This window comes from Talpa occidentalis, unplaced genomic scaffold (genome assembly GCF_014898055.3).
Source record: "Talpa occidentalis isolate TD23 unplaced genomic scaffold, MPIMG_talOcc4v2.1 talOcc4.3, whole genome shotgun sequence".
Classification (NCBI taxonomy): Eukaryota; Metazoa; Chordata; class Mammalia; order Eulipotyphla; family Talpidae; genus Talpa; species Talpa occidentalis.
The window spans coordinates 130,380,108-130,393,568 of NW_023603184.1; the positions used below are offsets into that span (position 1 = coordinate 130,380,108).

The 13,461-nt window shown below is 36.9% G+C and overlaps 1 protein-coding gene across 2 annotated transcripts in view; it reads left to right on the forward strand.

Annotated features, from left to right (window-relative positions):
• UNC80 (unc-80 homolog, NALCN channel complex subunit) overlaps positions 1-9,587 on the forward strand; it is a 184,253-nt gene extending 174,666 nt beyond the window's left edge. For both annotated transcript variants that reach the window (XM_037523962.2, XM_037523964.2), the window contains 4 exons: positions 5,564-5,645; positions 6,650-6,761; positions 7,361-7,560; positions 8,849-9,587. In XM_037523962.2, the coding sequence (XP_037379859.1) occupies positions 5,564-5,645; positions 6,650-6,761; positions 7,361-7,560; positions 8,849-9,112 (658 nt within the window). In that variant the 3' untranslated portion in view covers positions 9,113-9,587. The remainder of the gene's footprint in view (positions 1-5,563; positions 5,646-6,649; positions 6,762-7,360; positions 7,561-8,848) is intronic.
• The last annotated feature ends 3,874 nt before the right edge of the window (positions 9,588-13,461 follow it).

A 13,461-nucleotide genomic window follows, 5' to 3' on the forward strand; every position in this document is an offset into this window, starting at 1 on the left:
GTTTCTTTGCATCTTGTTCAGATTTCACATTTTCTTTTGCAAATTGAAAATGGGAAATTAGTCCATCATTAGGTGTATCTTTTTAAAAAAAAACAAACTGGAACCCATAATTCATGACATTCATTTGTGTTTGCGAGCCCTTGCCTTGACAGATCAGTCTTTTATTGGTGGTAAACGTGGAAGTGCTGCGGAGTGCAGACTTAGCTTCATTATCAAGAGTTTTGGGGACAAGGAAGAGCAAAACAGTCCTCAAGATGTTGTTCCCTTCATTGTTCAAGGTTTGAAGAGATCTGAACCGAGTCTGGCACCGTGACCACTGCTTTCAAAGAATGCATTTGTTTTATGCTTAAAATGGTATGTGAGACAGGAGACCTTTGAGTAGAAGATGATTTCAGGGACCTACTGAGAGTATAAAGTATTAAGTCAGACTTCTATATTGCTGGCTTTGGGCTAGAACTTTTCTAATTCAACCAAATTCTGCTCTGACTGAGTGAATAATAGTCTGGGGTTGGTAAGAGAAGATAGGAGTTTGAATTGATTTTTATGAATTCTCCAAAGAATTTGTCCTCTTTGGCAGGCTCGGAGTTCATATGAATGCTTTGGAGTTATCTGAACCAATGCAGTTTGCCCTCTGTCCAGTGCCATTGGGAATAAACCTAAAGTTCCTGCTGTGTGAGACTGGCTCAGAGCCAGTTATCGATTTTCACTTCAACTAAATTAGTCAGTCATGTGAGGACTTTGATGACTGTTTCAGATCAACTGTTGTTGATCTGCTGCTCCTAAAGTATTGTGTTTTAGTTCTGGGGGTCAGTCACCCAGACTCGGTCGTGGTTATTAAGAAACCAGAAGATGAGGCACTCGCTTTGGATTCTAAAAACTCTATTAATTCAGAAGCATTCCATAGCCACTAGCACATCCACCTTTGCCATACACTGCAAATTGTATCTCTTGAACTCCATCATGTCCCCAAGTTCTCTTTGGAGGAGAGGAACTTTTGGTATTTACTAAGAGGTGGGTTTATAAAATAGGATACATACCTTTTATATTTGGTTACCAGGCTTTCTTATTTTTGGCATGAAACTTCTCTATGCTGCAAACTCTTAAAATCCTTAAAAAAAAAAAAAAAGCAGTAAAGCATTAACCTTATAAATTACACTTAGCACACACCTGAGCACTCAACACCTAAAATACACCCAAAATATTCCTAAGGAAAATTCTGCTCAAAAGCTTAAAGAGTTAAGGAAGACGCATGCCTAAGGGAAGGTAATAAACCCCAGCACTGCGGGCCCCTGCCCCCACCCATCCCACACACACACATTCTAGTAACCTTTCTGGGGATTTGCTTTTAAGAGAGCACTTGTTTCAGGCAAAATGGGCAAGTTGGTCAAGGGCTATGTGAGGAAAAGACCAGGGTAACTAGAAAAACCTGATGAATATGTGAAAACCAATGAAAGTTTTGCAGACCTTCGGAAAATTTTAGAATTTTTTTTAAATCCATGCTAACTTGTTTCTCTTAAAGATGCATCAAAGGAAATAACCGCCTGTTAGAAGCATTATGCTATAGAGAATTACCTTTTGTTGAGAGTGTTGCTTTTAGAGATATAGAAACTCATTGTAAATGTTCCCACCCTGTGCCCACACCCAAATACACATACATACAAATTATGCTTTCTGTAAGACTATAAACATACAGAGGTTTACTCAAGCATTGAAGCCTGGATGTTTATACTTGAGGATTAGATTTTTGTTTGGACATGTTAGAACATTTTGAAAGACAGGAATTGACAATCAACTCTAATTCAAAAAAGGAAAATTACAACATTATTTGATTTTGAAAGGTTCATTTTAATCACAGTGAAAATAAGAATGTGGTTCAAGTTGGAACAAGACTATATAGTCTGGGTGAAACAAAATATAAATAACCTCTTTAGCAGATCGTGATTGTCCACATTTTTAAAGTATGAAAACTTGGCAAGTACACTCAAAGTACAAAGAACAAAATTAAAACCACCTTTTCATGTGGCTGAAAATTAATGACTAAGAAAATGTGTGTTGTGATACACAGATATGTACTTTCTACTGCTAAATCCGTTCTTACAGGATATTTAAGATCTAGATTATTTCCCCTTTTTAATCTGGTTCCAGCTTCTAATCTCTAAATTATGTGGCATTTGAAGTACATTTTCTTGGCCCTTGTGAAGGCTAAGTAAATTTTAAGCAATAATCTTTTACTGGGAAAGGGAAAAGTAGGATTTTTGTCTAGTGTTAATTTCCTTGTTATCTACAAATGCTCTCTGGTTGCTTTGGTGCTGACAGTATGCATCTCCATAACAAAGCAATGGCTCAGGGTAAATGGCTATGCTGTGTGTCTTGTGTTTCACCTCTAGAGTTCTTTAACCAATTAAAATTGAAACCAAAAGTGCAGATCAAACAATAAAAATACCAACTCATTTTCTGTGTGCTAGTCTCACCCACTACTTTTACTTAAAATTTTTAAGTATGAAATATATTTTGAGCTATTCCCTGGCTGAATAAAAATTTGAGATGAATGACATCAATTTCTATTGCATTATTCAATGACTCCTTCAAACCTCACTTTTAGTTTAAGAACTACCACTAGGTGTATCTATTCCATTAGGAATAGATACAGGCTATTCTGCTGACACAGGGTAGAAGAGATTATTTGTGGAGAATTATTACCCTAACACTGCCTGAATTTCCCTAGCTTATAAATTACTTTCATGCATTTTGAGTAAGGTGTTTCTGTTTTTTCATCGAGTTGAGTCAAACCAGTTCTGCCCAAGCCCAGTTGCATTTACTTTTCTGAGGTTTAGATCATGATTTGGTTTGTCAGAGTGTCATTCTTCAGCAACTCAAAAATAGAAAGTACGACTTTAGTTTCCATTTGGAAAGTTTTATCCTTATTGTTTTAATCTATTATTTAGAAAACACTGGACATCAGCCAGTTTCGTTCCGGAGGTTAAAACTTTTGGGAAACAAGTATTCTATAGGAAGGTGTTTAGGGCAAACACTGGGTCTTCTGGTTGACTTAGTAATGCACATCTATGGTCAACATATCACAAGCTCTACAGACAATTGAAATATTCCACCTCATGGAGAGCAGCTACAAGGAAACTCCTCTTTACATGTGACTCCGATTTGATATAGCCCCAATAAGAGAAGTGTGTTTTGTATAAATTATTTCCAGTAATAACTTCTCTGGCTATTTGCTATTAATGTGTCCTGACTGCACATAGTTAAACCAGACATAGATACTCCAAATGTAAACATGTCAGAATCACATTTTGAAGAAGAAGATAACTTAATAGATGGGAAAAATTTCCAAGGACATGTTCTATAATTCATTTGATGTGTGCATTCTGCTGATGAAATGTGATATCATTTGCCTAGAACAGCTATCTACTAAAGCTATAAACTTGATCCATTTCTTAGATATAAGCCTCTCTATCCATAGAGAAAATTTTGATGCTTATGATCCTCCCTTGGAATAATCATTGTGAGTTACCATTATGTTTTGACATTTAACACTCCCTGAGTAATGTGTATTTCTTTTCTTTTCTTTCACCATTTTTTTCTCACAATCTCAGATTACTGAATAAAAATGAGACGAGTGGACTGCCTCGATTTCATTTTCTCTGCCCAATTATTTTCAAGGCATTTTATACCTACTTCTTTTAGTGTTCTAGAAGCAATAAACTCATTACCAATATCAAATATAAAACAAGAAAGCATGCTATATGCGTCACTTTTCATGTTCAAACCATTTTACATCAACTAACTTCTTTTCTCTACCTTAATGGGAGGTAGGTGGTAAGTATTGCCTTCCCTTTATGGCCAAGGGAACTGAGGTAACATTTAGATGTCAATGAAGAATCCATTCCAATGAAAGCTTTGCTTGGTATTTGGGAGAAACTTGTTTCTACTTTTGTGCATATGGTAATTGAATTTTTTTTTCAATTTAAGACATGTTAAAATGTATAATTAAGAAGGAGATGTCACTTCAAACATGCCAGCAACATAGTCTGGATTGCTTACTAGAATTTATTGCTTTGTTCCTTTTGGGGTAATTTTCCATCTTCACAGAAAGCCATATATGGTATGAGGTCATATATGTATAAAGATAATACAATGTACATTGATATTTTAACCTTGATATTCAGGAGAACAAGAAAGTTTTAAAAACATCTGTTTTGGGTACTCTTTATGGAATTTTGAATTGTGTATCCCAAATGGCAAAAATTGTGATATAATTACATCCTTATTTCATAAATACTTTGATAAACTCCATTTGGGAATCTTTGATTTTCTTTTAGTGGAAATATGAGTAAGACTTAAAAAATGAAAAATGTGACTGTGTCAACCATGTGATGATTAACCAGTTGTTAACACAACAGAGGAAATATCAGATTGTCTATCTTGCCACCAGTTTCTCTCCCTACAACTGCAGCTAGTATTTAAAGTAGCTAATTTTTTTAAAAATGGAAATGAATGAATATAGTCTTTCTTTTTCTTGGACAGTTGCTGACTCTGGATTCCTCTGTGGAATATTTTATTCTAAAAGCTATTCATAGATGACTCTCCTTTTGCGAAGGCAAAGCCGAAATTAATAACCCATTAACCAAATAATCACATTGGCATCAACCACAGAATTACAGTGTCCTCTGGGGCACAATACATTTCTTTTTTTCACCCCCACTCCCATTATAAATATCTATTGTACATGCATGCAGAATGAAAAGGGATCATGGGCCCATGACAGTATTTTCAGCTTCACCCAAACTAATATAGTGACCACTGTCAGTAGTCATTTTTGCATATAAAAGACACACATACACAGTAAATTTGGGGGGAGCAGGTTATTGCTTTTATAAATCGTTTGATATGTTTGAGTGCAGCTACTCGATATTAAAGTTTGCAAGTTGCAATCATAGCCTTACTACTTTGCCAGCCTAAAAATCTAAAACTGTTCTTTTCATAAAAAGAAACATTTAATTGTCTATCCATGTGACTATTCATTTCCTCGGTAGTCACAGACTCCAGGCTGCAAACATGTGTTGAATGTGCCCCTTCACCCAAATGGATTCTGTGTCTGATGTGTTTGATATTCGTCCATCTTATTTTCATTTAAATTGGAATTTAAAGCAAGGTGTTCCCATCCATGTGACAGAGTTGTTTGTGTTTGTTTGTCACCACCTTTTCCCTTCCCCTCGGAAAAAAAAAAAAAATTGAGATTAGAATATGACATCTAAAACCTTTTGGTGGCTTCCAAACCAGGGGTGTGATTGAACCAATGTTTTGCTGAACGATAGAAATGGCATCCGTGATTCAAAACAGAATCTCAATTTTGGCAGCTTGGGGCTACAAGGCCCCGTCCTTCCTCCCAAGCCTTTGAAAACTCCTATCCCAGGACTCTTTCCCAACCTTCCTTCAAAGATAATGGTATCTTTGAAGTGACTTTCATATAAGTGATTTTGGCTAATACCCACCAGAGGATGGTCTAGTGGTCTCTCCCGGGTGTGCTAACACTGCTGATGCTTGACAGGGTGGCAAGTGTGCAGAGTGAACCTGGTCAACAGAACCTCCTCATTCAGCAGCCGCTGGGGAGGAAGAGGGGCCTGAGGCAGGTAAGCAGACCCTGAAAGGGCCAGAGAATCATCCTATGAAATGGACGCTCTCTTCAGTTTTTCATGCCCATGTGTATTAAGATTATATTTTGCCTTCTCTCCACTTGAAATAAGCCATACCGAGCAACTTTAAAATGTGGTAAGTGCTTGGGCAAGCTGGATGTTTTTAGCTCCTGTTTTAGCTTTGAATCTTCTTAGCAAAGCTGTTGACTAAGCAAAATAAGCGGGTATATAATTCTATTTGTTCCCTACCCGGAACTCTTTCCCAGCTGGACTTCCTGAACAAGGGAGATTTGTTATAAAGCTGATTTAAGACCTGTTTGTGTATAGATGCCAAGACTCAGTCATCCTTTCTTCTTTACTGAAGATTAATGATTCAATTTAAAACTGAAATCAAAGGTCATCTTTAAAATTCCCGTAGGTGGGTGTTACTCGCTAAATAAAGGTATAAAAAAAAAGTAATAAGAACCTAATGATTCCAACTAATAAAGAGGTGCAAATCAAGAAAGAAAAAAGTCAGATTGAAGCTTTGCCATATTACTTTGATGGCAGCTTCTTGGGGTTGATTTGGGTACCAGTCACTTTCTCAGCACCTCTGATTTTTTCTATCAGTTTCCCCTTGAGCTTTAGCATGTGTTCAGCTGCAACTGTTAGATGAGGCAAGGCTGGTGGGTAAACTCTTATTACTAATTTTGTATCTTAAAATTCATGGATTCATATTGACTATTTTAAATTATGTTAATTTTCTTAGGTGATATATATATATATTTATATACACACACATATATGTATACATATATATACACAGGAGTAATAATTGCAAGATAGTACTGATTAAAGGGGATGCAGAAATCAAATACTTGTAGTTATATATGCAGGAAGTTTATGAGTCCACAGAGACTCATAAAGAAGGAACAAATTATAGTCTGAATCCTCTGAGCGCAGGATTTCCTCCCAGGCAGTTAGACCCTTCTTGCCAGCTTTATTCTGCCTATTCTCTTTAGTTAAGACGTCCTCTACTGTCACGTCAGAAGACTCAGACTGAACCCAGAAACCGCCATGGGGCTCGACTGTCTACCACTCGCAGGAGCATTCAACCTAAAACAAAGCCATCTGGTGAGGCCTCCTGTGTCCCTCTGACTATGCAGTTGACACGATTACCTTGCAGTTGGGCCAGAAAGCCTGTGACTGAGTTGTGTAGATAAGCACAGCTAAGAGGAGTAACTTGGATAAGGGAACTTTCCCAGAAATCCTTAGTGACCTTTTCAACTTTCCAACCCTTGTCCCTACCCCCACAAACCTAGGGAAATGGAAGAGCCCAAGATAAAACACCAGTGCTATGAAATTTGACTATTGAAGTTTGTGGGTTTTTTATGTGATCCAGGAATTGGTTTTGTTATGTCTTATCGAGGATAAAGAAATAATAATAGGGCATTTTAAGTTCTGTTGTCACCTATGACAGATGTTACCGCTTGTTCTGTGTGAATCTTTTTTTAGGCCATGTATATAAAAATGATTTTTCTATCCATGTCCTATTCTTTATTTGGTGAAATTAAAATATGTACAAAATGGTTAAACAGGATCTCATTTATTAACGAACCAGCAATGTATTTATGAACCAGAACCAGGAGACACTGGTTAAAGCTAATTAAGTGCTGACAGCATTAATTGCTCCTAATCTCTCTTCTATTTACTGCCTTACTTTTATTCTACAGCAGATCAGAAACGATCTGTGACTTTCATTGAGGCACAGCCAGAGCCAGCAGTTGCCCCAACAGACACACTTCCTGCCACAGGCCAGCCACAGGGCTGCAGTCCAGCCCCATCTCGGAAACCAGAAGGAATAGACAAGCCAGTCCTCACGTCTTCCCCTGCCATCGTTGTTGCTGATCTGCACAGCCTGTCTCCCAAGCAGGTGAGGTTACTGGGGTCACAGACAAGATTTGCTCCCATCTTCCTATTTTTTTAAAGATTTTTTTTTTATGCATACAAGAACTGGGGTGTAGGCCAGAGGTGTGGGGCATGAGAGGATTCACCAGAGACACAGTGGGGAGCAGAACAGATGGATCTACTGAAATCCACTGCTGAGGGGAGCAGCAGGCAAGACAGGAGAGGTCTGCTGCACCATATGTGGGTATCTCTGTGGCTGCGGATAGCTTCCTAGTGCTGAGACTTAACCCCTTGTGCCACCAGGGAGGCCCTGCTCCCATCTTCTAAGAACCACTTGGACATGCAAGTTTGTTCCATAAAATTTCTGTCTGTATCTGCAATGCTTTGTTGGTGGTATAGACATTGGTAATGTCAACATGAAAAAGAAAATCTACATAAAGTATATGATGAGAAATACATCTATTGAAGTACTAAGGGAAGTCTAGATATTCTTTAACACAAAAACAGAGAAAATATTTCACAGCTAAATAACCATTGAAAGAGTTCATTAAAAAAAGTTATCAATTTAGATGAGGCTTGTAAGTATAGAGCTGTATCCTACGAGAGGAACTTTTTGTTTTGCTTGATTATCAATGATATTACATATCATTGCTTAGATTTTTCTTCCCTTTTTCAATTTTTATAAATGAATTCCAATAGGTCCCACATTCTCCTTGCATGGGTTTTGAAGAAAGCTCAGGGGAAATATTTCTAAATATGTTTGTATAGTCTTTGATGGTTAAAAAGCATTGTAACACCATTATCTTGTTTTATCCTCAAAGTATACAAGATAAGCAGGGAAAGCACCTGTTACAGTTTGGATAACTGAGATTTTAGAAAGTCAAAAGCACCTCTGGAAGATCTCATTATAACAAGACTAGAACGGGGACTAGATCTGTGATTCCTCATACAGGTACAACTAGATAACAATATATATTTTAAAGATTTATTTATTTATGCATACAAGAACTGGGGTACAGGCCAGAGGTGTGGGGGGTGAGAGGATTCACCAGAGACAGAGTGGGGAGCAGAATAGGCAGATGACTGAAATATACTGCTGAGGGGAGCAGCAGGCGAGTCAGGAGAGGTCTGCTGTGCCATGTGGGAAGCCCCCTGGCCAGGGATCGAACTCATGCTGCAGTGGCTGTGGATAGCTTCATAGGTTGCATCTTAACCCCTTGTGCCACCAGGGAGGCCCTAGATAACAGTATATTTGGTGCTCTTCCATGGCACCCATCCTACTTTTCCATGATATTATGCTCCTTTGATGACAGAGTGAGACCCTCCTCCCTGAAGGAGAAAAGAAGGAGGACACCGAGGTACATGGTGCAGCAGTACACAGCCCCCTCTCTACTCAACTCTCAGACCCGGATGAATTCACAGGGCTTGAGACTTCCATCCTTCTACAGCACGGAGACACTGTCCTGCATATCAGTGAGGAAAACGGCATGGAGAACCCCCTGCTGTCCAGCCAGTTCACTTTCGCACCCACTGAGCTGGGGGAGACTGAGGTAGACCTAGATGAATCACATGTCTAGTTCCCTATCTTGTAGGAATTGCCAGGTATGGGCAAGATGTGGTGGGGATCACTTTGCTTATGTTTGGAAAAGATGAAAACAAAGCACTTTATATCCAACGGGTGGCACAAATCTCAGTAGCTTTTGCTGTCAATGCACACACTGTTTCATAAACATCTTTTAAAAAAATCAATGGCTAAGATCACTTGGTTGCTGAAGACCATAAAACCCAGGGAGGAATAAGGGGAAAGAGCCATTTCGTTGCACATTGTTTATGATTCAAAAAGCCTTGAGTAATTAAAAATGTATACTATTACAGAGCTGCTTACCTACGAATATTACCACAGAATATGTTCTAAAAAAGGAATGCAATTTTTTAAGGTTATTCACATTATACATCTCATGCAAATATTTATTTTTATAGTTTCAAAAATAATCAGATGGCTGTACAAATAGCAATTTACATGACAGTAATCAATAAGAAAAATATTAGTTTAGGGAAACTAAATAATAAATAAGCCTGCAGCCATTTTTTTTTTTTTTGATCAACAATACAGACATTTAGAAGAAGGAAAAAAATACTATTTTTACAACTGTGGACTTTTCAATATTTATTTTTGAACTATTATTTTCATTGCATTTTGTAATCAAAATGCTAATGCCATAAGATTTCATTTAATAATCACATCAGAGAGAGAATATTCTAGAAATTATCAGACATAATTCTGAATTAATAAGAACCTAGATGGCTTATACTATAATAAAAAACACTAAGTGTAAATATAAATATAATAGCTAGAAAGAGATGGTATTCCTACATCTAGTCCTGACTACATCAATACTAAGACAAGAAGATATTGGGAAATGTGATTATTTTCCTTACACTATATTGTGCCTGCCCTCAAGGGCATATTTTCAGATATTAGATTACTGTTGCTAGAATTAGTTCAATAAAATAACTTTTTCTCAACATTAATAATATTCCTATGATCCTTTAGACATATAAGTTTATAAGGAAAAAAATCTATAAAGTGAGCAACTTCTCATTGCCAACTTGTGTATTTTATTTTAACTTGAGAATTCAGTTACTTCAAGAAAAGTATAAAAACTTAAAAGGCTTGTGAGGCCATATCTAGTGTGTGATTGATACTATAGTAGGGCTTGGCATCATATAGTCCAAAGTGGAATTTCAAAATTTTTATATTGGAAAACTGTTACATAATGACTAAACATATAACAAGTCATATACATACTTAAATTGGTATGGTGGAGTGTGTGTGTGAATGTGTGTGCGTGGGTGTGTTTTCTAGTGCTCAAGTTGAAGTTGAATACAGACATTGATTGCGATGAATTTAAAACACATTCTGTATGCTTAAACTTTGACTACATTGGTGAGGAAATGTATATGTCTATATAGAAGACACCTACTAAAGCCACCCAAATCACAAAGGAAATCTATTTTTTTGTTAGGACTGCTTATTAACTAGGCATTATTTACATTGTGATTTATACTGTCAAATATAATTTGTGGTTTTGGTTCCATTCACTAAGAAAATGAAAGATATCTTTGAGTTAAAGATAAAGGACAAAACTGAACATTTCAAATCTAAAAGTCAGAAAATAGAGGTAGTAAATGGCCCCTTTTAAGTTTTACAATGTTTTCTGAACATTTGCACTTAATGCTGAATTACTTCTCAAGTGCAGAAATATACATATAAGTGGTTTCATGATTCTAAGTTGATGTATCCACCTGTTAAAAATTATGCTGCTCAATTAGTGTTAGAGGCCTTACGTTTGGTATTACCAGTGTCTGGGCTACGTGAGTCTCTGTATATGTGCATACTTTGTTCTGGGTTCTTGCTTCATACTTCAAATTATTTATGTGTAATTGTATCAGATATTTAAAAAAATAAAGGAATCAAAGTAGATTGTTAAATATCTAACAAGAATCCTACATAACTTTATATATATTTAAAAAGTATTGGGCTGTGTGAATATGATTATGCTGGCCTGTCTGCCTTTTACCCTAGCTCCTTCACTCTAGTGTGATGGAATTCTGTTGGAAACTTTTTCAATAAGCTGAATAATGTTGTACCTTGCGAAAACACCTCCCATTCTGAGAAACAGGGCCTTATAGAGTAAGAATGTGTTCATACTGGGACTAGTGAAATTTTGCATATATGTGCATCTGGTCCATTAAGGTGCCCTTAAATGTGTCGAATGTAGCGTGTTAAAGGTCTATGTGTAATTTATAAAGTATCTCTATATATGTGCATAAGATTGTCACAAGATGTATTCTCAGGAATACTGGTACCTGAAGTTTGAAGAAATAACTATTAAAAAGGAAAAATAGTTGGGGAAGATTAGAAAAAAGTTCCAGACAATAAATGATTTTTTGTAATATTCAAAATATTGAGTATATGCCTAAAAGTTAATTATTACATATGATATATGCAGTATTGGTAATATTATGATGCATGATGATATTTATCTTGTTCAGAGGAAAATTAAAGCAGGCACCTACTTTCATGTATAAAACAGTTGGACTGAACTAAGAGGTTGCTTCTTCTGAAATTAAATGTTGAGAGACCTTGGAATAAACATGTATTATCCATGATAGCGAGTATAGATTTATATTACTCAGATTCATGTAAAGCAGCTCAAATCCTGGACACAGCATTTTATATAATGAAACATTTTCTTATAATTTTTCAATATTTTCTGCCTTCTATAATTCTATTAGATAAGTTATTTCAGTTTTTTGAGTGCACTGGGATAAGGAACTGAAAACCATAGTGTCAAAAGGCATAAATGGGCATGGCAATTCATGGGGGAGAATCCGTGATGTTTGGGGATCTGGTGTGTTGTACAGGCTAGGAAAAGTAGCTGTTTTGCTATTTCAAGCCTCCAAGAGTACCTTAGGCAGGATGACATCTCTTCTTAGTATCTGACTCTTTAATCAGTGAAGAACATTCTACAATCTGTTGTTCAGCCCCAAGAGTATCTGAGATGAGAAGAGGGTGTGTATAGGAACCTACAGGGAAGAACAAGTCATAAATAGAATTACAGTCCAAAACATAAATCAAACACCCTTCCCTGCATTATACAGTACACCTTAATAATCTCTGTAATTTACTGCTATTACACCAGGTCATCCTGTTGCCCTGTGACCTCACATTTCCAATTCCATGGCCTTGTTTTTGCAGTGATTAGAAAGGCTCACTTCCTCACTTACTTTAGTGGGTCTCAACTGCAGCATTTCAAATACAAAGTTTGGTTTGACACTCAGGAGAATAAAAAATAAGGGAAGAATATATTTGGAAAGTTTAAGACAAATTTACTTTTATTGCTTTATGATCATTTAGGATTATAGATCAATGTACCTCCATATATTGTTCAATAGTCACTGTGACTGCCGGATGAAAATCCTTTCTTAGCCATTTTATAAGCAAAAACAAATGATTGAGTCCACAGCCAACTTCCCTCAGATGACTATGAAGTCTGTTATGAATACTGAATGACCAAAGAGCATGGAAAAAATGCATATGAATAAATACTAAATTGTTTATGGAAGATGTTTATGAAAGATATTAAGACTTCTGTGTTTGGATATGCACATGTAATAAAATAAATTTAAAAACATTTAAGATGCCTGATTAAGTTTCCTTTCTCAATATAAGAACTGGTTAACTCATTCAAGAAAGTGTGCACTTTGGATCCTTGAGCTGTGTTTTCTTTGTTTTGGATCCCAGGGGTTTTCTTGATGTTTCTCCTTAACTCCTCTAGTCTGGCCTTAGGTCACCCTTCAGTTAGGCACCTGCAACTCCTCCCTCCCACTCCAACACAGTCCATTCTAATCAGGCTTCCCACTCTTAAGCTTCAAAATAAAGCAGAAAGGACATGCTAGGAGACAAGTGCCCCAGCTTGATTTCCCTGCTCAGGTCATGACTTGCTGGAACAACTGGTAAGTTTCCTAGGAGGGATTTAAGGATCTGGTTTCTTCTGATGGTAGCCAGAATCATCACTGGGGACCACCTCACCACCAGTGCTTTCTTTAGAGTACACAGTGGCCATCCTTACCCTCTAAAGTATGCGCTAGGTCTCTTTTCCTCACATGGTTTTATTTCATCTCCTATCCTCACCCAATAACCCTAGACATATTTGGCGGAGGAACAAACCTATTTTCTCTAAACAGTAAATACACGCATATAGTTTGCCAATGAGCATTCCCAATAGGGGAAAAACAAAAGAAACAGTAGGAGGGATGGTAACATACTACCATTTTGTACTGAGCACCAGTAATGTGCGTGTTGTGCACATTACCTGGATTCGTTTATTTAATCCCTATTACAACCTAAACGCTGGGTACT